Source organism: Cavia porcellus, unplaced genomic scaffold (genome assembly GCF_034190915.1).
Source record: "Cavia porcellus strain 051 isolate PalLab524CR breed Dunkin Hartley unplaced genomic scaffold, mCavPor4.1 scaffold_29, whole genome shotgun sequence".
In the NCBI taxonomy this organism is placed as follows: Eukaryota; Metazoa; Chordata; class Mammalia; order Rodentia; family Caviidae; genus Cavia; species Cavia porcellus.
Genome location: NW_026947512.1, coordinates 18,639,000 through 18,665,859, shown reverse-complemented (window position 1 = coordinate 18,665,859; position 26,860 = coordinate 18,639,000). Strand labels below are relative to the sequence as shown.

The 26,860-nt window shown below is 47.6% G+C and overlaps 1 protein-coding gene and 1 non-coding gene across 5 annotated transcripts; one reads left to right on the top strand and one right to left on the bottom strand.

Annotated features, from left to right (window-relative positions):
- Positions 1 to 340: 340 nt before the first annotated feature.
- Positions 341 to 26,860, bottom strand: Rab7b (RAB7B, member RAS oncogene family). 4 transcript variants are annotated; one of them, XM_013158033.3, is made up of 6 exons: positions 26,668 to 26,860; positions 21,238 to 21,305; positions 20,622 to 20,748; positions 19,815 to 20,021; positions 6,483 to 6,608; positions 341 to 2,109 (listed from the first exon to the last, which is right to left on the bottom strand). In XM_013158033.3, exons 2-6 carry the CDS (start codon positions 21,288 to 21,290, stop codon positions 2,032 to 2,034), a joined length of 591 nt encoding a protein of 196 aa, XP_013013487.1. In that variant the 5' UTR covers positions 21,291 to 21,305; positions 26,668 to 26,860; the 3' UTR covers positions 341 to 2,031. The 4 variants fall into 4 exon arrangements, with proteins under 4 accessions (XP_013013487.1, XP_013013488.1, XP_003474830.1 ...); XM_013158034.3 differs by having other exon boundaries at positions 26,679 to 26,860; XM_003474782.5 differs by lacking the exon at positions 26,668 to 26,860 and adding an exon at positions 21,477 to 21,847.
- LOC111758298 (small nucleolar RNA SNORA2/SNORA34 family) lies at positions 9,788 to 9,924 on the top strand. Its single transcript, XR_002792495.1, has one exon. It is a non-coding gene; the product is annotated as a small nucleolar RNA SNORA2/SNORA34 family (small nucleolar RNA).

Here is a 26,860-nt window from a genome sequence, read left to right as displayed (position 1 = left end):
CTCCTTGTAGTGATATGAAATGAGGCATAACCTCTGTGCTGAGGAATGACGGGTGACAGAGCTTGTGACACATTAGGCTATTCCATAATCGTTGCCTGAACACAAGCACGTGATATACATGGCAGCTGACCTGATAACCAAGGCTGTTACAAAGTGACTAACGGGCGGGTCACATACCCAGTGTGGACACGCTGGTCACTGTGGTAGGAGATTTCACCACAATACTCAGAATGACAGATGATTTAAAATTAACCATTTTCCTCTATTAAAATTTTTAGTCTACAATTGACTGTAACTGGAAACTGCAGAAAATGAGACGATGGACAAAAGGACAATACTGTTACCGAAAGGATAAAAACACAGCACATATTTATTAGTGCACATTTAGAGATGGTCCATATGTCCACGGTGGTGCCTGAGCTGCTGGGTACACACCAGCGCGCTTGCAGAGTGCAACCCCGTGACGGCGTGCAGCTGGTCTCTGGGGGCTCCTGGGACACACAGACAGGTGTGCTGCGGCCCACGCTGCCCATGCCAGCCCCACACTGCGCGCAGGATGAGTCAGGTCAGATTCCACAGCTGGGGCAGGGGCTCCTCGGTCCCCTTGCTGGTCCCTCCTGATTCCCCAGCTTCTAGGCCAGGAGCCAGGAGACACTAACCGGCAAAGCCATCGCCCCCAGTGCTGCCTGCCCGTCTCTTTTCGCCTGGGCCCTGTCTGCTCCCTCTGCAACCAGAAGAAAAAGCAGGCGATGGCCTCAGAGTCAGCACAGTCAGAGAATCCGTGGCTCTGGGCTTCTCACTCCGGCATCTGTCTCTGATTCTGATTTCTTGCCCCAGTCACCTATATCGCAGGTTTTGCTCATTTCTTACTAAACTTAAGGAACTCGAATTCTCTTGGCTCGTGAATCTGAGCGGAATGTGCTCGGACCTGCACGCGCTTTCCGCACCAGCGGACAAGCCAGCTTGAAGTGCGGGTGGAGCGGTTTCCGCTCAGCCTGGACGCGATGGGGCGCTGCTGCCCTCTGGTGGCCAGACGGGAGAACATCGTAGCGCCCTTTAGCCGGTGGGTCCCCTGCCTGTCACTGGGAGGGCAGCTTTGAGTCTTCAGGAGAACGAATGTCCCTTCACTGTTCCCGGAGCACAGCAAGCTGTCCTTGCCTTAGGGTCTCCGCCTTGCTATTCCCTCCCTCTGAGATACTCTTCCTAAAGCCCTCGGTTCAAACACTCCCTCTTCAGGGAAGCCCTCCTGGACTTCATCCCCGCTCCTGTTGCTCATGTGTGAACTGGCCCTTCCTGTTGCCTATTCCTCACCAATTGTAGGCTCTTGGAGATAGATAGGGGTCTGGGGTGTTTTATCACTGGACCTCAGTGCAATGAATATAGCACTAAAATACCCCCGAAAGGAGTAAATAAATGCATATCATAGCAACAACAGCAATGAGAGTTAAGTACAGCTTCTGGTCCTCAAATTACACCCCAATTGAGAGATGAGCAAACTGAGGAGAAATATATGTGAGCTGCCTCAGCACCAAACAGGCACAATGAGCAAGTCTCTGGCAGCTTCTCCTACATCCCCTCAGTCCTTCACCAGCATCTGCCGGTGTAGCCAGGCCCTGCTCCTCGACCCGGGGTGCTGAGGGCGGCTCTGCGACACCTGCTCACAGCTTGTGGTGAGGGGAGGAGCCAGTCCACAGGACTCCAAAGGTCTTGGGGCTGTATGCAGGGGTGTGCGTTCTGTAGCAGGACTGTGTTTGGGAGTGGCGGCTGGCAAGAGTCTGGAGCTGCCCAGCAGGATCCCCCTGAGCTGCTCTGCTCTTCCTCTGGGTCCCCGGAGGCCCAGCCCTGGCTTTGCTGGAGTCAGCCTCAGGCAAGGCCAGGTGCTCTGGTTCTGAGTCCAGCGATGCTTATGGACTCTGGCCGCAGGGCCTCAGCCTCGGGCTGGGTGAAGGCAGGCAGTGTGGCAGGAGGCAGGAGGGCCGGACAGTGGGTCCAGGGCGGTTCTGTCCCTGGAGTGCGCAGTGGGAGTTGCTGTCAGCAGCAGCTGCTCTTCGCCTGGCTGGGCGTGAGCTTGATGGAGTCTACAAGGTGATTCTCCAAGATGCCGCGATACTGCAGGAGGAAAAGAGCAGTCAGCGTCCGAGGCCTCTGACTCTGGAGCATGCCCAAACGCTGCTTCTTAAAGGCCTGGAGGTTGGGTGAGTCTTTCCTTTCCCAGGGTACAGTTGGGAAACTGAGGTCCAGCAGGGAAGCTGCTGTCTTCCTATCCCACCCCTTCCTGCCTCCTTTTCCAGGAGCCTGGAGTAGTTCTGAGGCCAGGTTGGGAGCTCAGCCCCTGGGCTCCAGCAGACAGGACAGCAGCCCACTCCTCGCTCCCAAGGCCCCTAGCCTTCTCTTCATCAGGGCCAGCTCCCAGCCTCCTTTCCCCCAGCCAGGCCTCCTTCCTTCCTGATCCAGGATGTGTGCCCCAAACTGCCCTGTCTCTGCTCCTCTGCTTGCTCTCTAAACTCTCCCAGCCCAGCGAGAGCCTGGAGAAGACTCCTTATCTGCCCAGCCTCTACTGGGGAGCATCCTGGCTCACAGATTGTAGACCCATTCCAGGTGGCCCAGGGTTTCCCCAGCTGCCACCTGGGACCAAGCTGTCTCCCAGGGAGCTTGAGACAAGAGAATAGGAGAGCATGGCTCCTTCACCCTGGCACCACCACCCTGCATGTAGCCCTGTTTTCTGTCTGTTTCCTTCTGCTCTGGCTTGGTCTTTTGGACCTGGGGGCTGCAGCTTCAGGGCTCCTGAGTGCCCCAGCTCATCTACACGAAAGGACCGGCAGAGACCCCAGAACCCCGAGCCCATGGAGTCCACCTTTGGGAGAAGTCAGGTGGAGGCACTGCAGGAACAGATGGGATGCTGTCCTGGCAGGTGTGAGGCACTTCCGGGTTTGCTAGCGGGGCAGAGTTGGACTGCTTCACGCTGCTTCTCTTCAGAATAGTGGTCTCTTCCCAGAGCAAGTCAACCCTGAGCTCTTTCCACTGATGGCATCCCTGTCATGTGACAGTGGTATCATTTGCTCCTAAAGTTTCCCACAAGCTTTAACCTGCGGGCTGCTCTCAGGTTCCCTGTGCACCAGTCTCACCCAGGCCCCTGGCAGCTTGCACATCAGCTGTGAAGTGACACAGGGATATGCTGATGTGTGTGTCACTTTGGTTGGGTCCTCATTCCAGCCTGGTCATCTGGGTGGTCTTCTCTTTAGATCTTACAACCTGAGGGTCTCCCAAAGGTGCGCTGACTTCACTGAGCAGCCACTACCCAGCCTGTTTCCTCCTGGCTGTTACTCTGCAGTCAACCTGGAAGGAACAGGCCTCCCTGACTGACCTCAGCAGGATGGCATTGCTAAATTTCTAAGAACAAAAGCCGCCCCCCCGACCATCCTACAAAGCTAGCATGTGTCCCTCCTTCAACTATGAAGATACTCCATGTCATATTCTGGAATAACAAAACACCTTAATCCTTGAACAGGGCCATGCTGGGACATCAAGTGACTCACCTGCTTTCTTCCTCTGCAGTGTTAGTTGAGCACCTACTCATGACTTTACATAAGTGATTTGTGAATTGCACTTTCTAGTCCAGAGCTCACAGCATAACTCAGACACCTCTATGCAGTGTCTCCAGGACTCACCACACAATGTGCCAAAGGGGCCTCATTCTGGCTTTCCTTGATAAAGCCCTGGATTTCTCCTCCACTTCCTATCTTGGCTCCTGGCCTCACTAATCCACTGTGCCCCCATTTGCCAAACTAGAAACCTCGCCACAAACCCAAATTTCTGGTTCCTTCTCTCCTACATTTGACCTTTATCAGCTACTAGTGGTCTCCTGGGAGGTCTTCTCTTTAGATCCTGCACCCTGAGGGTCTCCCCAAGGTGCCCTGGCTTAACTGAGCAGCGAGTTTTCAGTCTAATCCCTCCTGGCCTCTCCATGTCCTGCCTGAACTAATGCAGTAGCCTCTTAGGTAACCAGGGAGCCCACCATCCTGATCCCACTGCCACCCCCAGCTCCAAATCCTTGTATGTGGCTCCATTTACAAACAGCCATCTTTTACTCCATGCCTTCTCCCCTGCTGGGAACTGTCTTTGCAAACTTCTTCGGCCTCAGTCTTTGCTTACAAATTCTGCTTCACAATCACTTTCCATGGATTTGGCTTTCTTAGCCTAGTGTGTTTCTTTTACTGTGAAAATGTCACTTTTCCAAGGTCAGGGTAGACACTGCAAAAAGATGTCCTTGGCTCCCGAGTGCCCGGCTAGTCCAGAGCCCTGTGTAGAAATCATGGCCTGAGGCGGAAGTCTGAATCGCCAGCCCGGACTTGAGACCTCTGCTACCTGGTACAGGTGATTAGTTGCTTTCTCTACACGTCCTGTTACCCTGCGTCCTCAGTGCCACACTCCTCCCTGCAAATGCCACTCACAGCCAGTTTCTGCCGGAGCCCCAAGGGTTCATCCCAGGCCCCTGGCTTTGTTCTCTCGCAGCCCTTGGGCTACCATGTTCCCTCCAGGCCACAGCGCCTGTCAGAGCCCTGCCCTCCAGCACCTCTGAGCTTCCCCCCATGAACCTGCCCTCGGCTTGCTCCTGTGTGGCCACCTCTCCCCACCATGTCTCTTACAGTGAGACCACGGAGGAGGCCTGTGTCTGCAGCCCTCACTGACAACTCAAGAACTGCTAATGGAATTGAGCTACTTTTGCTTTATAAACAAGTCCGTTGAAGCTCGGAGTGCCCAGGTGTCCACTGGAAGGCACAGGGCAGGACTCACATCCAGGCCGGTCTGACTGCAGACATGGCGGTTGTGACTTCTGCTGCTCAAGGTCAGCTTTCTGCCTGAGCCCGGAGGGGGCGCTGGTGAGATTTCCAAACTGTGCTGTGCTCAGGAAGGATTGTGGAAGGGGGCGGGCAGACAAGCTAACACCTATTAGTGTGGCTAGATGTCACAAAAGCAACGCTGTAGAAAGGACGCGATCGAACCCTACATCAATAGGAGGGACACGATGCCAACCATAAAGGCTCTCTGTCCCCGAAGGGACCAGTGCTAACCAGCACACGCAAACACCGGCAGGGCTGCTGGGAGCGGAGACAGAGTACTTGGCAATAACCGCATCATGTTTGCAGGGGAGAAGGATCAGAGAAGGATCACAGTGTTAGGAGCCTGTGCCTGCGTAATAAGGCCACACTGCTTGACTTTGCGCTGAAACAGACACTCCTGGGCTTCCCTTCAACTGGAAATGACCACGGTCTGGCAAGGGGGAGAAGCATGCACCAAGCCCAGGGACAAACCAGAGACCGGTTCTGCGGGGCCAAGACCTGCGCCCCGCAGCTCGAGCCAGCCCTGTGACGCCGCTAGAGGGCGCTGACGCCCCGGTCCTCTGCAGACAACCCCCAGTGGGTTGTCTCTGGGTAGAGCACAGCTCTGGGGCATCTGGCCGCGGCCACCGGGCACCCTGGATGAAGACAGTGCTTGGGCAGCTGTCAGCTCCCGTCCGCATTTGCCGCTTTACCGTGTTCAGTGCAGCGATTACCACTCTCGCCCCCTGTTTTAAGAAGCCCACCTTGATTAAAGGTGGCAGGATGATGAACAAGCTGTCTCTCCCCGTGTCCGTCTCGTAGATCCTGTTCGGAGCCCCCAAACTCCACTCAGGATAGTGTTAAAACCCTGCTACTACTCAGGAATGATGGAACACACCTGCAATCCCAGCACTCTGGGAGGAAGCTGAGGCAGGAGGGTTGCAAGTTCAAGCCCAGCCTGGGAAATTTAGTGACCTAACCAGACCATGTCTCGAAACAAAATAAAAAAGAAAGAAAGAAAGAAAGAAAGAAAGAAAGAAAGAAAGAAAGAAAGAGCTGGAGGAGTAGCTCAGTGTGAAGGTCCTGGGTTCAATGCTCAGGACTCTGAAATGAAATGAAACAAACAAGACAAAACGAAGCACCCCTGTTACTGCTTCCAAGCAGCCTTCATTCTCTCCTTTCCCACAGGTTGAGTGGTCAGTGTCCCCTGCTCTAGTCCTGTCATCAAGTCCTGCCCCACCCCCTGTGCATTAGAAGCAGTATCAAAACCACTGTGCCTGTCTCCCTCCTCAGGCCGAGGGTCCCTGAACCGGCACAGGGCCGGGCACTCGTGCCACCCTGAGTGCACACTGGCAGAGCAATCCAGCCAATGGGCAGAGGCTTGCTCCGTGTTTTCATTGGCAGATATCAGTGCCCCAGGGGCACAGGCCCAGAGTTTTCAGCGGCTGTTCCAAGGCACTTGTAACCATCCAGATGCTGACCGTACACTCTAAGGCACTTTATGCCTCTGTGTTTCCAGAGCTGTTGAGCTTACTCGGTGACTAACTCACTAAGATCATGAGCACCTCTGTGCCACCCTGTTCCGGTATGGTCTTCCCTGAATGCTCCCAAGATCCTCCAGCCCAGGAGCGGTACAAACTGGTGCCACCGCCACACACTCACCCTTGACAGAGCCTGTCTGGCCAGCACCTCAAAGGCTTGTGCTACGTTGATGTCGTTCTTGGCACTGACTTCAAAGTAGGAAATGTCCTTTTCTTCACACCAGCCTTGGGCCATCTCCGGGGGCACCTGGGGGTGGGGAGGGGAATCATCACTGCTCCATTGCCAGCATGATCACTGGTGTGGCTCCAGTGTGCTCGGCCCCCCTCCCTCATGTTGAAATTGGTCCCCAGTGTGACAGTGCTAAGAGATGTTGCGGCTTGGAGAGGTGAGGAGGTGGTAAAGCTGGGCGAACCCTGTGTCCAGGGAGTGTGTTCTTGCTCTTGCAGGACTGGACTGGCTGCTGTGAGGGTGAGCCCTGGCACATGCCCCTCACCTTTGCCCCTTCTCTGAGCTCCTGACTGTCCTTTCTCTTTACTCCATGAGTTGAGGAAGCATGAGGCTCTCATGTTTCCCAGCCTCCAGAACCATGAGCCCAATCAAACCTCTATTCTTTACAAGTTATTTAGTGTCAGGTATTTTGTTACAGAAACAAATGGACCAGGGCATCACTCCTCCCATCACTCCCATCACCACCACTGCTCATTTCATGAGAACCTTCCACATTTAACATGATGCATGTTCTCCTTTAAATCCTCACTACATGTCCACTTTGTAAGCATTACCTCAATTTAATTAAGGGAACCAAAGTTTTTCTGCTGGAGAAAGGTTCATTCTCCCACGACACATTACAGGCTGGGGGAGATCAAGGACTGCCCCTCAACATGTTGCTTCCATTGCTGCCACAGGTTCTAGAAATACTGGTCTCACTGGCATTAAAAAGTGCCATGCCATACTAGCAACAAACTGCTGTAACTGCTATAACTGACTCGAGCTTTCAATACATAGACACACACCCAGACACACAGACACACACAGACACAGACACACACAGACACAGACATACACAGACACAGACACACAGACACACACACATCAGTAGAAACATGAGAAAACAAGGCAATAATAATGCAGCCCAAAACTCCTAACTGCCCAAAGCTGATCTGTGGGGCACCAGTGGAAAGAAAACCAAAAGCTGAGAGACTGTATTACGTAAAGTGATAAGGAGAGACGGCAAAACAAGCAAAGAAAAGCAACAGATTAAGAAGGTGCTTAGGGAGCTCAAGGACGATATAACTAAACAGATACTAGACTTAATAAGTGAAATGATTAGTGACCTCTCACAAGGCACTAATAAAAAGCTAGTTGAGAGCTTATTATTCCACCCTCTTGGTAAGTGCCCCTGGCGTGGGCCAGGAGGAGAACCAGCGGCTCCTGTGAGCCTACCGGTGTGCGGGCTGAGAATCAAACTCTTTCCCCTCCCCGCATAGTTACTGGGGATAGATATCTCAGCATCTCGTGGGAGATGACCATATGCAATATAGCAAATATGGGGGATTTCCTTCTGTCTTCTGTTTGAAGGCAAAGGTTGTTTTCAGTATTTTTTTTGTTATGTTTCTTATACTGTCTTCAATACTCTCAATTGGTTTTATAATGCTCTGTTTTTGGTTTGATTTCGCTATACCTAATTGACTGGACAACTATTGTGAAGATAACGAGATATCCTATAGTACCTATTACTACCATCCCAGTATCCTACTGTGAAATCCTGTACCAATTTCACTGCATTGTCTCCGTTGGCTTTGTTCTGTCTTGTTCTGTTGTATTTTTACTACTTTCAAAATAAAATTTAAAAATGCTAGTGGAGATAAATGTCTATAATGCATAAGTGACCGGCCTGGCAAAGAATTAAGAATCCACAAAAAGGTTGCAAACAGAAAACCAGGAAAACAAGTCTATTAAAATATGGGCAGCAGAAGAGGCCAATTTGAGTATATAGAAATAGAAGATAGAACTGATGCAGGTGACCATATAGTCAGAGATATATTATGGTTTTTTCTTTTTATTTTTTAGTTTTTTGGGACAGGATCTCATCGTGTAGTTCAGACTGATCTTGAACTCATTATGTAGCTCAGGCTGGCCTTGAACTCACAGCAATCCTCTTGCCTCAGTCTCCAAAATGCTGGGATTACAGGAGTGGGCCATCATGCCTGGCCTCAGAGATACTTTAAGAACAGAAGAATACAGAAAATGGACCCAACAGCTGCTACATAATGCAAAGAAAATTAATCTAAAATTAATTAGAATTAGTGGAAAATCAGAAGACAGCACAAATGGCATAAAAACCCCTTACTTACAGAAATAATAGCAGAACAATTGCCAAGAATAGGGAAAAACTTTAACATGGAAGGTAAGCAAGGCATATAGAACCCCAAATAGCCACACACAGAAAAGGGCTTCTCTGTGACACATCATAGTCAAAATTCTGCAAGTCCAACACAAAGACAGAATCTTGAAAGCTGCTAGAGAAAAACAAGTCATGTATAAAGTTAAGCCCAGTAGAATTACAGCGGACTTCTCTACACAAACCTTGATGACTAGGAAAGCGAGTGGGGTGTTTGAGCCTTAGAAGAAAACAACTCTCATCCCAGACTACACTATCCTACAAACTATCTCTCAAAGTTGATGGAGAAATAAGGTCTTTCCAGAGAGCATTTTAAGAAATTCATGACCACCAAATCAGTGCACCAAAGAGTTCTCCAAGATATCCTTGAGAGACAACAAAACCAACAATGCCAAAAAGTCTAAGGGAATGAATACAGCAGGCACAGTTAAGCAGATGAGGAAAAAATGAGTCAGAACAGGAAAATAATGTAATGAAGGAAATAGGTCAATGTGTTTCAGTAATAACTCACAGTGTGAATAGCCTCAACTCCTCAGTCATGTGATGTAGTTGGCACATAGGATAAATTATATACTATAAGAAAAGAATACATTTTATCCAAAAAGAAATTCACAGACTAAAAATCAAAGGATGGGAACAAATTCTATGTAATGGAAACCCCAAAACCAGCTATTCTATTTTCAGGCAAAGTGGACTTCAAGCCAAAACTGATTAGAAGAGGCAAAGGCAGTCACAACATACTGGTTAAGGGAGCAATTCAACAGAAGAGATAACAATTATAAGTAAGTGTGCACCCAAACACTGGTGCACTGTTATGGCTTGCTTAAATGTCTCCCCCAAGCCTCATGCAGTCATGAAGGCAGCTGAGTCTAGCGTTTGTGATTGGTTCATTGTCTAATGCTGGGACTGGTGATGTGAGGACCATACCCGCCCAGGTGCTGCGGCCCTGCCATGCCACCCTGCCTTGGAGCCAGCTGAGTATGGACTGAAACCTCTAAAAACTGTAAGCTAAATAAACCTTTCCCTGGCCCTGAATCAAGGCCGGCAGCTTTCTGATGCTGTTGGTTTCAAGTAGGAGCCTAAAGAGATGTCTTTCTATGGTTTGTTGGTCAATTCAGAACACGGACAGTGAAATGATCAATTCATTAGAAAGAAACAGCTTGAAGCAACCTCCCGCCCGCAGTGAGCGGCTGTGAACATGGCAAGCTGTGGTAGCCCAGGACAGGAGTCACCGACATTTATTGGGACCCCAGCCATGCTGGGACCTGGAGCGCTGGGGAAATCAAGCAATCCCTCCCCCTTGGTGAGCGGCTGTGAGTGTGGCAGTCTCTGGAGGCCTAGGATGGGAGATACCTGCATTTACTGGAACCTGGGCCATGCTGGGAGCTGGAGTGCTGGGAAATCAAGCAACCCCTCCCCGCCTGCCTATTTTGTTTTGTTGAACCTCAATATACATGAAAGTATGGACAGCTATTTTGAAGAGAATGAGAGACTCTACAACAGCCATTAGTGACTTCCCTATTGCCTGGTTTTGAAGACTTAAAATGCCTTCCTCATTCATTTGGATCAGTTTTATACTATGTTGTTTTGTATGAAATCTCTATATGTGAAGACATGGACAACTATTTGGAAGAAAACAAGAGACAATATGATAGTGAAGATCTCAGGTCATCTAGCTTTGAAATTTATATCTTTTACATTGCTTTCTTATGTTCTATTTTGTTCTGTCTTGTGGTCTTTAATTTTAGCCCCTTTAAAATAAAAATAAAAATTAAAAAAAAATCTTTTCTTCCTTCATTTTGGGTGTCAGGTATTTTGTCTCAACAATGAGAGAAAAGTAACCCAGACAAGCACCAGCTTCATAAAATAAATACTGTTGGACATACAAGATGAGATAAACATCAACATAATTAGCGTAGAGGACCTCAACATCACAAATACACAGATCAACTAGACAAAAAACAAAAACAACAAAGAAATATTAGAGTTGAACCACATCTCTGAACAGATACACTTAACATATATTTATAGAATGTTCCACTCAACAGCATACACATTCTACTCAGAAGCACATAGAACTTCCTCCAAAACAGACCACCTGCTAGCTCATAAAGTGTGCTTAAATAAATGCAAAAGAATTACAATTATTGCACAAATATTATCAGTTAGTGCAATAAAACCAGGAAATCAATAGCAAAAGAAACCACAGAAATTATGCAAAGACATGAAGATTAAACAATACACTCTTGAATAACCAAAAGGTCATAGAGGAAGTCAAGGAAGAAATTAGACAGTTCTTAGAGTCAAACAAAAATGCCAGTACAACGTACTAAAGCCTATGAGGCACAGTGAAAATACCAAGAGGAAAGTTTATAGCTGTGAATGCGCCAATCAGAATGATCTTAAGTAAATAACATAAAAGTGCACCTAAAGACCCAGAAAAACAAGAACAGTCCAAATTCAAAATAGATACAATTAAATTATAGAGGTCAGAGTAAAAATTAATAAAATTGAGACTAAAAGAACTCTACAAAGAATCAATGAATAAAAGAAATGATTCTTTGAAGACTAAACAACATAGACAAATTATCTGTCAATCTTACCAAAAAAGGGAAAGAAAAAATCTATGTCAGTTCAATTAGACATGGAAAAGACTTAAAAAGATAAATGGAAAAGGTGAAATCATAATGTATACTACCAAAATCTAGAAGGTTATTAGTAACTACTTTGAGAAGCTATACTCCAATAAACTGGAAAATCCAGAAAATATGGAAAAATTCCTAGATACATATGAACTAAAAGTTGGAACCAAAAACATTAAAAATCCTGAGCTATTCATTAATAGGCATTAAAATGATGCAGTAGTTAAAAACTTAGCAATTAAGAAAAACCCAGGAGCTGATGGATTCACCACTAAATTCTGTTAGAACTTCAGGGAAGATCAAATGTTAATACTCTTTAAATTCTTTAATGAAATTCAAAGGGAAGGAGTATTGCCAAACTCACTCTTGGAAATTAGTATTATTACTTTGATTCTAAAATCACATAAAGACTCAACTAAAAAAAAGTACAGGCCAGTTTCTTTAATGAACATAAATGCAAAGATCTTCAACAAGATACTGGTAATCAGAATGCAACAAATCATTGAAAAAATCATACATCATGACTAAGTAGAACTCATCCTAAGAATCCAAGGATAGTTTGATATATGCAAATCACATCAATGGAATACATCACATTATAGTAGCAAGGTCAAAAATCGTACAATCATTTCAACAGGTAAAGAAAAACTTTGACAAAATCCAGCATCTGTTGTTGATAAAATCCCTGAAGAAAATAGATACAGACGAACCTTATCTCACCATGGTACTGGCACAAAAACAGACATACCATGGATCAGAGGAACAGAACAGAGGATGCAGAAACAACCCTAGGCACATTCAGCCATCTGATTTTTGAGAAAGGGCCAAAAATAGAGACTGTAGGAGAGATAGACTCTTTTAGCAAATGCTGCTGAGAAAACTAGCTATCCATATGCAGAGGATTGAACTGAGACCCATATTTCTTACCATGCATTAAACTAAAATAAAAATGGACCAAAGATCTAAATGTTAACAATCCACTGGAAAATAAAGTAGGTAATACTTTTGAAGACATTGGCATAGGCAAGGACTTCATGAATAGAACCTCAACTGCACAGACAATCACAAATTGCACAGACAATCCCAAATTAAGAAGCAGGATTATATCACACTAAAAATCTTCAACACAGCAGAGGAAATAACCAATAGAGTGAAGAGACAACACACAGAATGAGAAAAATACTTGCCACTCCTCAGAATGAGAAAATATTGCTACTCCTCAGAGAGAAGAGATATATTCTGATAACTAGTATATATACAGCTCTTAAAAAGTTAGACCTCCAAAATAAGAGGTCCAATAAAAAATGGGCAACTGAAATGAGCAGACACGTCTCAGAAGAAAAAGTACAAGTTGTGGGAGACCACCAAGCTGTGTTCTCCTGAGAAATGAAGCCCTTTCCTCCATCTTTCCCTGAACTTCATTTTAACCAGAGCTGGCTATATTGAGCCAGGTGTTCTCTTAATTGGCTAAAGAATGTGATCGAGTCTGGCAGAGATGCCAATGTCTTATTGCCACATGTGGATAAGAACTTCCCAACCCTGCTGAAATAGCTGAAATGGGGGCTCGAGCAGGAGCCTGTGAGATTCCAGGGCTAAGACATGAGATAACATCTCAGGTGAGGCCATGGAACTAAAAAAGAAGTGTGCTTTCCTGGCAGTGAAGGAGTCAGCCTTCCATGTCAAGCTATCTGTTGCATTGCTATTTAGAGAGCCTCCATGCCTGCAAAGTTTCTCTTCTCTAGCACTCTACGGGGACCACCACCCTCCTCCCTAATTGAAAGCAATAAAAGTCATGACTTTTTGGAGTTCTGACCTTTTGTTCTACAGAGAACATTGGCCATCCCAGAGCTCCTCAACAGCAGAACTTTCTCTCTGTCTTTCTTTTGCATCTGTGTGCTGTAATACTGGGTTAGACTGAATCCTCCATGGGGCTTTCAGTATAAAGGACTAATAAATACATGAAAAAAAAGTTTAACAGCTCTGGTCATTAGAGGAATGCAAATTAAAACAACAATGCTGGGGCTGGGGAGATAGCTCAGTGGCATAAGCATCTGCCTGTTAAGTGCAAGGTCCTGAGTTCAATTCCTAGTCCAAAGAAAAAGAGATTCCATCTTACCACAAAAAGAGTGGCTATCATCATAACTAATGCTGGTGAGGCTGTAGGGAAAAAGGAACTCTTCTGTGTTGTTGTTGGGAATGTGAACCAATAAAACCACTATGGTAATCAGTATGGAGAGTCTTCAAAACACTGAAAACACCAGTTATTCTTCTTCTATGTATCCTCCTCAGAGAGTTAAAAACATCACATTATAGATCCATGCATACCCATACTTATAGGGGCACAACTCTTAACACTTAGAGGTGGCCTATACGTCCACCCATAGATGAATGGATAAAAAAAAATGTGGCATTTATACTGATGGAGTAGTACTCTGACAATAAAAATGATAAATTAGAGTCATTTATAGGAAAATAGATGCACCTTGAGACTATCATGTTAAGTGAAATAAATCACACACTTAAATATTACATGATTTCTTTTATATGAGAATCCTAAAGTATAAATAAACTAAAAAGCAAAATAAAAGGTAACAATAGAAAACAGACAGACATATCTTTTGCAAATGGGAAAGGGATCAAGAGATGGAGGGGGAGGCATAGGTAACATAAAAAGAGTTAAGATGTGTTATGCACATGAACCAACTTCCCATTACGCATGTAGTCATTATGTGTTGCAGGCATAGTACCACTGCTGGCACTGTCTCTTTTATCTTAGCTCCCCTGTTCCTAGGAAGGGCAGGAGGGCCAGTAGCTCATTTCTTTCTTTAACAAGGCTTATGCCACCCATCAGCCCTGCTCTGGCATTGTGGGGCCTGTGATCTGAGGTTGGAGGGTGATGACTATGTCTACCGAAGCAGCCTCCCCTCGGGGCCCAGCCTGCTTCATCTCCCAGGTACTGGGGAAGTTGAGCAGAGAGGGAAGCATCTCTAAGCTGAGTCTTGGCCTCTAGCTTTAAGCTCCTTCTGGCATTGGGAGAAGGGACCCCAGAATTGGTTAGGAGTACTCCCTCCCATGGGACAGAGATGCAATGAAAACCCCTCCTAGCGTGGGAAAGATCCTGAACTATGGGGAGAGAGAATCAAGGATGCTCAAGCCACTGACTGCAACTGTCCTCACTAGTAACATGCAAATGAGGGCCTTCTATTTAGGTATCACCTTAGGCATTGTGAGGAGTTTGTATTTTTAAAGCATGAGAGGGCAGTCTGGACTTACACATGTCACATGTCACAGCTCCTTCTTCCTTTATGTCCAGCTCCCTATCCAGCCCCCAATGCCCCAGTGCTGAGCATCTTACTGGGACACAGTAGAGCTCAGGAGTCACCTTAACAATGGAAGTGAAGTGAGAGGACTCTGTTTCTCTGGGATGCAGGGGGATTTATTGAATGGCCTGAGAAACAGAAGCCAAGGGTTGGTGCTTGAGATTGCCTGGTGACAGCTCAGAAGCTGGGCCTGCTGAGCTCAGCTGTTCCTGTTTTGAACCAGGACAGACTCTCGATCCCATTTCCTCTGCTCTTTTTCAGTTCCATTTAAAGGAATGACTGCAACGTTTCAGTTGGGATTATTCTATCAAAAAAATCCTTTTTCATTTCCTCTATATTCACCCAGCCAGGGACTGGTGGCCTGGGAAGAAACATACCCAGAGAACATTTCCCTGTTTCTCTGCCTGTTCTGGCTGGAGTTTCATGGCTTGTAAGATCATCTTATCTTATGAAGTATAAGCATACTTTTAGGTTTGGACTCTGGAAACAAACTCAAGGTGTGGACTTGGGGTGTGGGATACACAAACATTTAAGGAGCATTACTTCTGTTAATTTTCCTTGTGGTAGACAATAAGCTACTACATTTTATGTTTTTGTTATAGTTTTGCTCATTCATTGGATACCAAATATTTGGCAAATTATTCCAGTTTGCATTATTTTATTTATGATGTTTTTCCACTTTGCATGCCTTCCTTTCAAATGATTGTTTATACTTTTGTTATAATTAGCACATCTAGTACTAATTAATAAACCACTTACTATGACTATAAAAGAATATTTTTAGAAAACATAATCCAGTTCTATGAACTGGGTATTAGAGACCATCTCTCTGAGCATAGAGCAAAGAGTTCACATTCCATGAATAAATTCCTGTAGCACATAGGTGTTAGCAGAGATGTTTTTTCTAATAAACTGCATTTGTTCTGCAATTACCTTCTGTAAAAGTATACAGATATTTTTAAAAGAGTTAGGTCAACAATTTCTTTAAAGTCATTGTGTGTGTATGTGTGTTCCTTGTGGTAAGGAATGCACAATTTCACAGTTTTAAAGCAATAATTCAGGGTTATTAAGTACATTCCTACTGTTGTACAACCATCACCACTACCCAAACCAGAACTTTCTCATCTTCTCAGATCTACTGATATGTTTTTAAATATCTATTTTGTTTTAATGATGTAGGAAAAGCTGCCATGTTTTCCAGCCTAGTCCCTTACAGATACTAAAGAGGATAGCAATGGTATAACTTTCTTTAATCCTCAAACAACCTCAGAAATTCGAGTTTGGGTTTCCAGCCCTCTGAGGAAGAAACCGGAGGAGCCCCAGGGCACCCAGGGAGCAAGTGGCAGTGTGCAGTGTGAGTCCATCTCAGCTGAGGGTGCTACGGTTTGCGATGTGCCCCAAAGACTCAAGTGTTAGGGTTCGGCGCCCAGCCTGCTAGGCAACTGGGGGGTGGGCGAACCTATAAGGTGTGGAACCGGCAGACGGAAGCTGGGCCTTTATGATTATGCCCTTGAAGAGGCGATCAGAACCTCACCTGACCCCTCCTCTTCATTTCCTTTGCTTTCTGCTGCTATGAAGTGGCTTCTCCCAACATGTATTCCTGCCATGTTGTTTTTCTTTTTTTATTTAATTTTTAAACTTTATTTTTAAATATTAGTACATTTTTATCCTACATAATGATAACATTCATTGTAGGGAATTTGCACTTATACTTAATATATCTTAATTTTTCCCTCCACTTTCTTTCCCTCCCTTTAACCTTTCTTCCCCTCTCCACTTATAAAAGCTTTGCTTACATTTTTTCCTTTCCATTATCTCCCCCCATTCCTTCTTGCTCTTCCCTTCCCCCACCTATGTTCCGCTTTCCATTTGAACATGCTCTTCCTGCTTCCCAGTACCTCTCCTCCATTATGCTCATTTGTTGCCCTTTGGGCTTTGCGCACCCAAGACACAAAGTAACACTGTTCTTAAACTTGTGGGTGTGATTTAGTTCTCTTAAGATTTTGCACCATGATGTTCCACTGCAGGTCCAAAGGCAATGACATGCACTGACCATGGGCTGAAACCACAAGCCAAAGAAACTGTCGCCTCCTTGTAAGTTGATTATCTCAGGCATTGGTGTCACAGTGGCAGAAAGCTAACACAGAGAAGGCATCCCCTCCGCAGCCTTGGAGCACACCCACTCAGCTCTGTGCAAGTGCGCAGTGCGCCCTCCCCCATCTACCTCTCAACCCGACCCCTCCATTTCCTCGCTCTCAGCCAACCACGGTAGGTGTGCACCCGAGTAAAGCCATCTGCCAGCCTCCCCTCTCCGCCTTGCTTTGCTGGGTCTCTGAATTAAAGTCCCCGAACTCTCCCTCATCCACTTCCTCCTCTCCACTTCCCTGTGCCCATTTCAGTACCATTAATGCTTCCTCACCTGTTGCCACAGACAATCTCCTCCTCCTCCCCTGGCTTTGCTGAGGCTTCCATTCCTCTCTACTGGGACCATTTCCACGCCATCCTCACTCCAGATGCCAAAGAGGGGGTTGGCTCACCCTCACCTCATTTCTTTCAATCCTTTGCTTTTCCTTTCTCTATACCACAGCACACCCTGAAGGCTGCAGGGGACCCCACTGCTCCTGTGAGTCATCACTGGTCCTTCTGTCCCTGCTGGGAATGCCCGTGTCCATGGAAGGCTTGTGATCTGGTGTGGCTTCCTCTTCCCCTCCACACACAGCTGGCACTGCTCACGGTGCTGCAGGGTTCCTGCCCAGCCATTACTCCCTCCACTTCCACCTCATCCTCCCCTGGCCAGCCCCAGGCTCCTGTAAACACTAAACCTGCCTCCTGTCCCGTGGTCACAGTCTTCTCTTCAAGCCTGTCCTCTCTCCTGCCCTGCTCACCCACTTCTGACACCCACTCCCTAACCCTCAGCCTTCTTTCTCCCTCTCTTTTCCTTCTCGGCTTCTTGGAGCCCTCCTGGCCTCATCCTTCAGCTCTTCTGGCTTGGGTAGACCTCAGTCCCAGGTCTCTTGGTCCTGGTATTTGACCCACACAAGGCTGCGAAAGATCCACACAGCACAGGCTCCATGGTCATGGTCTCCCCTCCAGTTGGGCCCTTGGTACTACCCATCAATTCTTGTCCTTGTCTTTGAGCAGCTCTTCCTCCTATTTCTCCCGAGAGTAAGCCTCACCAGGACTCCTATCCCTTTTACTTGGTCCCTTTCCTTTCACCAGAAGGCAGTGACTCTTATTTCACCGAGAGAAAGTTGGAGTTGGTCTTGAATTCCGCTCAGCTTCCTACCCTTCAAACTACAGATGTATGAAATATGAGATTAAAATGGGTGTTTGGGTGGAAGCTCTACAGTCTGATAGATGTTGGATGTACTAAAGTGGGTTAAGGGACAGACCATCCTGTGACCACGCACATCTCCAAACATTCATAATCAAGGAGATCTTAGGTGAGGCTTATAGATGGGCACGGATATACAGGAGGTTGAGAAAGATGATTAGTAAGGGTTCCTTCAGAGCAGGAGAAAGTTGTCTTGTTGGTACAACAATCTTTGCTTCCTGTGGGAGGAGAAGCAGGTAGAGTTTTGCCTCTAGTCAAGATGGTTTTTGAGGATGACCATTGACACACAAGTCCTGGAGTTTAGTGGGCGTGGGGGTCTGGTGCCTGACGTTCACCTCAGAGATCTGAGAGAGGAGAGACTTTCTGCAGGGGACCAAAAGGCAGAGGAACACCTTGGGAGGGAGGGAGGGAGCCCTGGGGTGGCTGACAGGTAAGGAATTGAAGAGGACACTTGCCATGGAAGGTGTAGTGTTGTGTTCCTGGTGAAGGCTTCTTAAGGACCCAAAGGGTTGACACACAGAAGAAAGAGCTTGCCACTTCTGCCAGGCCCAGAGAGCGCAAAACTGTTCACAATGACAGCAGTCAAGTCAGCACTGGCCCAGCTTCCCCACCATGTCTCCTTCCCGCTTGACTGCAGACAGATCTGATGCCAGAATTAGGACCTCAGTTTTCAGGGAGGAAGAGGGTGAATGTGTGAGTTTACTGGAAAAGTGTCACCAGTGGCTGGCCCACTGGGGAAATAAGGAGGACACTGCCTTTGAATGAATGTAGTGCCTGGGTTATCACCCAAGGCTGGCTATTTGTAACCAGAACTGAGCACCGAGGTGAAGATTTCTATCTACCTGTTTCCATCTTAGACTTCTCCTTCGAGTTTTGTTCTTAGGTAGCCCACAGCCTGCTGGTCCCGTCCAGCCACCTGCAGCTGTTCCCCAGGCTCCTCAATCCAAACAAGACAGGCAGGCTTTTCCTCAGGAGCAGGAGGCTCCCTTCTGTCAATGGTGGTGCACTTGGAAGCACCCTCCCTTGCTCCTCCCCACTCACCAACCACTCCATCCTGCCCTGCCTGGGGATGCTCAGTTCTCCCATGACTTTTCTCTATTTGAACCATTGTGAAAACTAAACTCAAACACAACGATTCAGTTCCCCATTACCTTTCTCTGTTTGAAACACTAAGAAAACTTGAGTCAAACAGCTCTTTTGGGTTCCATCTTTGGCTTTGTTTGGGAACCAGCTGTCTAGTGGTTAACCTGATGACCTGGACTATGCTTACACTGATAAGAAAAATCACTGCTTTCTCAGAGAACTTATGGATCCAGGCATTTACAAATGCAGATCTCCTCTGACCACAGGCAGAAATGCTATTCAAATTCAACACCCCTCAAACCCTCCTGCTCCCTTCTTCAAAGCCTCAACTTCTCCATGCTCTGCCTCTAGACAGAATCACTCAGTTCTCAGATCACATCATGCTGTCCTGTCAGCTGGGAACCCATCTCTTGCAGGAAACCTGTCCTGTATTCTGGACTTGAATATGTGCCTCTTCACTAGGACCCCAAATCTCCAGGGTGGAGGGCTGCATTTACTTAAGGTATCATAACTGCTTTGCAAAGAGTCTGTATCCACTACGAGTCTGTGAATTCTTGAAGTAAGGATTGTGACTGATTCAGCTCCATACATGTGAGACCTAACACAGAGCCTGGTAATAGTGGGTACTCACGTGACAGGTGTTGAATGAATGAACAAATGAGCAGACAGTACCTTCCTGTCTTCCAGATCGATTTTGTTGCCCAGCACCACCATAGGATATGACTGCTCCATCTTGGCTAGAATATCACCCCGCCAGACATCCAGGGCTTCAAAGGATTCCAGATCCGTGACATCAAAAGCCAGGATGCAGCCATCGGAGCCTTTGTAGAAGGTGGACACCATGGAACGGAACCGCTCTTGACCGCCTGTGTCCCAGATCTGGAGGGGAAGAGCAGCCGCCCCGTGGGGCTGTGACACAGGACTGGGGGAAGGTCTGTCAGGCTAGAGTAGACCCATGCCTCTTTTTTTTGGGGGGGGGAGCAGGTGGTTCTTCCACACACCAGGCCACAGGATCATTTAACGTCCTGTGAGCACCATCACACCTGAGCTCTCATTTGGCTTTTGGGTTATCAAGGTTGCTATTCTCATCTGACAGATCTGGAGACTCAGATCCTACATGTAACTTGGCCAAGGCTACCACTAAGTTTGCTAGGGAGCCTGATGTCTCCCAGCTCCACAAAGAGCCAGAAAGTGGATCAGATCAGCCTTTTTCCCTGCAAAGAGCCAGACAGTGAATATAATGGGCTTTGCAGGATGTGCTGTCTCTGTTCTATCCATTTGCTCTGCGTTATAGAGCAAAAGACAGCAGGGATATAAGTGGGTATGGCTGTGTCTCGGTGAAGAGAACAGAGTAGACCCCAGTTGAAGTTCACCCAGCTCTGCTTGACCCACCCCTTGTTCCTGCTGTGCTTTGCTATGAAGGTGAAGATGCAGGTTATTTTTGGGTGCGTACACAGGATACAGGAGAGGATGGCTCACCTGTAGCTTCAAAGTGGTGTCGTCCAGGATGATGACCTTGGAGAGGATGCTGGCCCCCAACGTGGTCTGGTATTCCCCGTAAAATGTCTTGTGCACATATTGGTGAAGGAGAGAGGTCTTTCCCACACTGAGACAAAGCCCAAGATGTGCGTGAACACATGTGTGTACAGTCACACTGTTCTCAGAATCTTACCAGGTCCCTAACATGGTTGCCCCTTCCAGAGATTCTGGTTTCAGATGTTATCTGTGGCCCAGGGACCATACTTAGAGGAACAAGGGATTAAGGAACAGTTTCTAGATGTAGAAGCCAAATAGAAGCGCTTGAGTTTGGTGGGAGTTAAAAAACCCCACAGTAGGTCTCTGCCGGGTGTGGCAGGCAGCAGAAGGCACAGACTTGCAGGCCAGACCCAGAACTCACCGCTTTGTGCTGCCGAGCCAAGGCCCAAACTATCTGTTCACTGCTGGTCTCTGTCTTGAAACTGAGCTCCCTTCCCAGAGGTGAATGCACTTCTGCTGCCACCCAGAATTAGAAAGCGGCCTAGGGGAAATGGCCTCCCTTCCTGTACTTGGGGGCTGTTGCTCCCTGACCCCACACCATGAACTGAGCTCGGCTTACCCAAGTTCTCCGACGATGATGAGTTTCAAATCCACCTTCTTCTGAGGATTCATGAAGGGGCTCAGAGCCTGTGGGGAAACAGAAGTCACCTTCATGCTACCAGTGTCCCTGTGGCCATTGTCACTAGGGCTGGTCCTTAATGTGCAGGTCTCTGCCCTGGACCTGGGATGGGGAAGGGGAGCTAGTCTCCAAAAGGGGAACAAGAGTCAGAAACCCGGACTAGCTCTCCCCTTACTTACCTAGGGGCAGGACCGGAAAATCACTCACCCTCCGCACTCCACCAGCACTGCCCTGGGGCAGCACTTGCCAAGAGGGCGGGATGAGACTGAACACAGGCCTTGCAGACAGTCAAGCCTGGAGCCAGGGGTGGAGGGCTCTGCGGAAAGAAGTGCTGGGGTGGGCAGGACAAGGGCCCATTGTCAGGACTGCCTGGAGCTCAGAGGGAAGCTGCCCTCCCCCAGCACGAGGTGCTGCTGCAGTGTTGGAGTCAAAGGGCTCTTCTCCGCTGCAGCTGGCAGTGCTGGACTTGGTGCGTGTTGCTGGAAAGCTACTTGGCAGCAAGCAGTCAGAGCCTTAAAAGTGATCTGACCTCCACTTCTAGGAATTTGTCCTAAGGAAATAACCAGAAATGCAGACTCTTGTTCCAGAATGTGCTTCTTAGTATGGTTTGTAAATATCCATCAATAAAGAAGTGGTTAAATTCTGGTGCACATGAATGTAAGTAGTCATTACAATAGAGCCCTTGAGTATTTTATACTAACACAGGTTGCTGTAGCTTGTGCACCGGGATGTAAATTTGAAACTTTATATATAATATCACCCTAAATAGTTCAGTATAAAGTGATATTAAATTGAATTTACTTTGTCTTTTTTCTCTTTCTTTTTGATATTGGGAATGGAATCTAAGACTTGCCCATGCTGGGTGAATGCTAACCACTGCACTGCACACCCCACTCCCTGTCCCGAACCTCTCAATGTATTCGTTTGAAATACAGGACACAGACACTGTGAAATTGCTAAGGCCAACTAATGAGCACTTGCACCATCTCACAACCTCACCATTCTCCCGTGATAAGAACAGTTTGCAAAGCCTTGTGCTAGACACTGGGACTGCCCACGATGAAGGAAATAGGACCCCACCGTGGGGAGTCATCAGGAGGATTGTACCAGGGCCGGGTGACACCAGAGAAAGTGTATTGTGCTCAGGAATACAGAGAAAATATGATAAAATTCAACAGAATTTGTAGAAATGAGGCAGAAGGTGACGTTTCCGCAGGAGGGGGTGACATAAGCAGACCCTGGCACCAGTGAGTGGAGATGGCGACTGGTTCAGGGGAAAGGAGGAGGCAGGAAGCTGGAGCAGAAACAGGACTAAGGTGGGCTGTAAACACCCTGCATCAGTTCCCTCATTCTCTCAGCACCCTTTTCTATCCTCCAGCCGTGTGCAGGAAGGGATTCAAGGGTTAGCCCAGGCTGGTAGTTTGCAAAGGTCTCACTGCCCGACTCCCTCCCACAAGTCAGCCAAGGGACACTTGGCTCAGAAACTCCTAGCTGGGTCTCACATAGGAGGGCACTGGGAGCAGCGGGGGGCTGTTTCCTAAAGGCTTGGGTAAAAATGTGCTCACTTTGCTTGAGAGATCAACACAACATCTTAGAAAGAGAATTAGAACAAAAGGAGGTGGGGAGAATGGGGAAGAAACTGGCCCTGGCTCGGAACCCACAAGCAGGCTCAGAGAAGCAAGTCACTTATGACACCTCAACGGCTATGCAGTGACAGACAGGGGAGCCTGAGGAGGCTTCTGTGTCCTGTAATTCCTGAGCATGAACCCACCGGATCTGGGGCCCTGGGCTCAGGATTGGTGAAATCACAAAGCCCTAGGGGACCTGGAGGTCCTAAAGAAAGGTCGCCAAAGTGACAACATAGAGCGGGCGCCAAAGGAACTGGGGTTCCTGGAGGGGAGCTGTGTGAAGACCTGCCACTAGTCATGTGGGGACGAGGGGGCTACATTTACAGGGGGTAGCACAGCAGTGACAATGCCACAGTGCTATCTACTAGCATCGATTTTCCAGACATCATGCTGAGAGCTTTGCAAGTATGCGAAGAAGCAATATGCATGTTGTGAGTTAAATAAATCAATAGTTTTATTGCAATGCATTTAACACACAGTATGTTGTTATGATGCATTTACTGGCACAAATTAAGGGCTCAAGAAATGTTAGCTACTTCATTAGACGTGAAAATAGCCTATAGGATTCATGCTACTATTATCTTTTTATTACACACACACACATGCTTACAGAAGTTGAGCAGCTCATCCCTAAAGACATAAAGCCTGTAGTGCTAGAGCATTTTTCTTTTCTTTTTCTTTTTTGTTTCCTTGAGAGGAGTTGTACTTTGTTGCCCAGGCAGGACCTGGCCGTGCAGTCCTCCTTCCACAGCCTCCTGAGCAGCTGGGATTACAAGGGTACGCCACTGTAGTCAGCAACAACTGTGATCTTACCTGCCTGCAAAGCTATCATGATCACTGCATACCTTTTTCACTGGGCCTTGTGAGAACACCTATTTGTTGGACCTAAAAATCCAACAATCAGACTCCCTATGTAAATTCTAATCCATGAGTACACCCTGGGATACTAGGAAGTTTTAAAAAGAAAAAGTGGTAAAATGGAAAAACGCATGCTCATTTAACTAAAAACAAACTTACTGAGCAATTTGTGTAGTATGAACCCAATCACAAAAACAAATAATCCCTAGTGTGTGACTGTGTTTCATATTACACATTTATCCTGAGAATATGCAGAATGTCATGGATAGATGTGAACGATAGGATTAATGAGAGAGCTGTGGGAAGGCAGATTAGGGGCTAAGAGCTATCTTTTTTTTTTTTTTATAGATGTCTGGCTTTAACAATTATTCTACAAACCTAAATTATTTCTGTAATTAAAAATACCAGATAAAGACGTAACCTCTTTTACAAATATATGTGACTGCGTGGCTGCCCAGAGTCACCAGAATGTGATTTCCTGCTGTGATGAGTCACTTGGCTGGGACAGGAGGGAGAAGCAGGTCCCACTCAGTGATCATGAGTTTTGGGGTCAGAGCTTTTGTGCCAGCTCTGACGTCAGGCAAGCTATTTGGTTATGACAGCTCCTTACCGAAAAAGAGGATGACAGAATTGTGGCTTCCTCAGCAAGCGCTGTATTTTGTAGCACACAGACTCCTTGGGATGGGAAAGATTCACTTAAATGTTTAACATGTGGGATGTAGAAAGGGGGTTGGGGACCAGATTCCCGATTTACAGCGCTTGCCATCTTCTGGGCTGTGACTCACCCAGGAGGGCTGGCTGACTGTGAGCCATTAGTGTGGGGCCAGTGCAGGCCTGGGAGGACCTCAGAGGTCTCCTGGGCTCACCTTGCACCCCGTGCTCCAGCCACCGGACCACACCCATGGAGAATGCAGCAGACCTGCTCCAGGGTGCTTCTTCCTTTCTTGGGGGCCACGAGAGAATTGCTCAATTCCTGTGCCACACGCCCGCCTTTTGAGTTTTACTTGAATCTTCTGATCACTGCCTCAGCCTGTAAGTTCCCTGACTGCTCACCACCCTGGTCTCCGTTCTGTCCCTTCTACGAGGGCAAGCGCTTTGCTGGAGCCTGCTACCTGAGTCTCAAGCACAGCGGCAACAAGACAGTAGCTGGACTGGCTCAGTACCGTACTGGCTCCAGGGGCATGTGCAGACTTAAGCAGCGGCTGAGGTCCCATTCCCTGTCCTCTCTGCTCTGTCTTTGGCTGGGCTGTGCCCTCGGCTGTCCTTCTAAGTCTCTTCCTGTCCATTCAGCTGACTCAGATGATTCAAAGCAGAGCATCGTCCCACAGGCCAGGCTGACTCATCCTCCACGGTTCAAAGCAGTGACAAGCAACCTCGGAATGCAGGACCTGCCATCAGCTACCCAGGCCCATTTGGGGCAGAACCCATGCCCCACTGGATGTGACCAAGTTTTCTCCCTCTCTTGCCTGGCAGCACTTCCAGGGCCCCAGTGTCCAAAGTTACCATGTGGCTCTGTCCCGTGAAGCAGAAAGCCTGAGAAGTGGCCAAGGTACACTTGGGCTCAGTGTCTAGTTCTCCAAGAACTCTTGGAGCTGCTCTGTCCTCACCTTCTCACCTCCCTCCTTCCCCACTCCACCAGCCCCAGCCAGGACCGCGGTGCAGTCTTCTGCCTTATTGGCATCTGCTGGTAGTGGTGGTGGGGTCTGTCAGTAGGGAGACTGGAGCAGGGGCAGGTGAGAACTCTGAAGCAAGTCTCCTTTGGCCTCTTGCCCAATCTTTGCCCCTCCCTTCCCAATCTCATACTTTAGAAGATAGAAAATACATCCACCCTAAAAAAATTAATGAGACTTGCCATTGGCAAAGTCAAGTTTGTTGGTAGAAGAGACTATCAAGGGAATACAAGGCCTTGTTGCCTGCCAGGAGCATTAACAATTTTGCCACACCCACCCAAACCAGGTCCAGACTTGCTCCCTACGGGAAAGTAGGGAGCCCCAGTTTCAGGAGGTGCAGCATTCTTTTCTTTAGGTTCTCTGGAGCATTTAATCCTGACTCCCCAAGCACACTGTCTGTGCCCAGGGCAGCCTCATACTCTCTGTATTTCCACAAATAGCCCAATGCACGATGAGAAGATAGAGCCTTCTATAAATAGCACTCATCCACCCATTCATTTACCCATCCATCCATCCACCCACCCAATCCACTCATCTATCCATCCAGCAAAAGCAGTGGATGCCAACTGCGTGTTAGCATTAAATATATAGATCAGTTACGATATCCATGGATTTACATGATGGAGAATTAATCAGTAAGTCCAAAGGAATTATTTTTATCAACACACAATGTTTTGAAATTACAGAGAACTTGCACTTTATAAAATGCCACTATGAGCCAAGGCTTTCCCAAACAAAGAACTGGTTAGTAGCAAGCTGAGACTAGATCCCACAACTAGTTCATTGACTTCTCTGTCATGTCAGGAGAAATATTTATGATTTGGAACAAGGTTCATTATCTCCTGCTTTAGTAGCCCAGCTTTACCAACGAGGTGCTTTGGCCCACAGAGTTCCGTTGTCCATGCGGAGTGGGGACACCACGTGCCAGCCTCCCGGAGGGCTCTGTCTTCTGGCGGGCCCTACAGGCCAGAGGCAGCAGCACCACTCTCTTTCCTGAGTGGCTGCAGCTGCATCCTGCCTGGCACCACTGGCCCCCGTGGATTCCCGAGCAGGGCTCAGCTCCCCAGACAGGCGGGGGGAGCCCTTTCCTGACATCTTGCCAGAAGCTGCCAGATTCTAAGCCTCTTCCCTGGGTCTGGTCTCCACTCCAGTCCACTAAGAACACGGTGAGCTCTGGGGCTACTGGGAAGACAGAAGGATAAAGACAAACTTACAGGGCACTTACAGCTGTGGCTGAGCAGCCCTGGCCTCCCCGGGCAGGTGGCTGTTCTCTCCGGGTCCAGAGGTCTCTCTTTGGAGCAGCAGTTCCAGCCAGGCCCGAGGAGAAAGGCTTTGGAACTTATAGGTCTGTGGCCAGGCCACTTCCCTCTGAGTTTTCCTCCTCTGCCTCCGCGTACAGACTTGGAA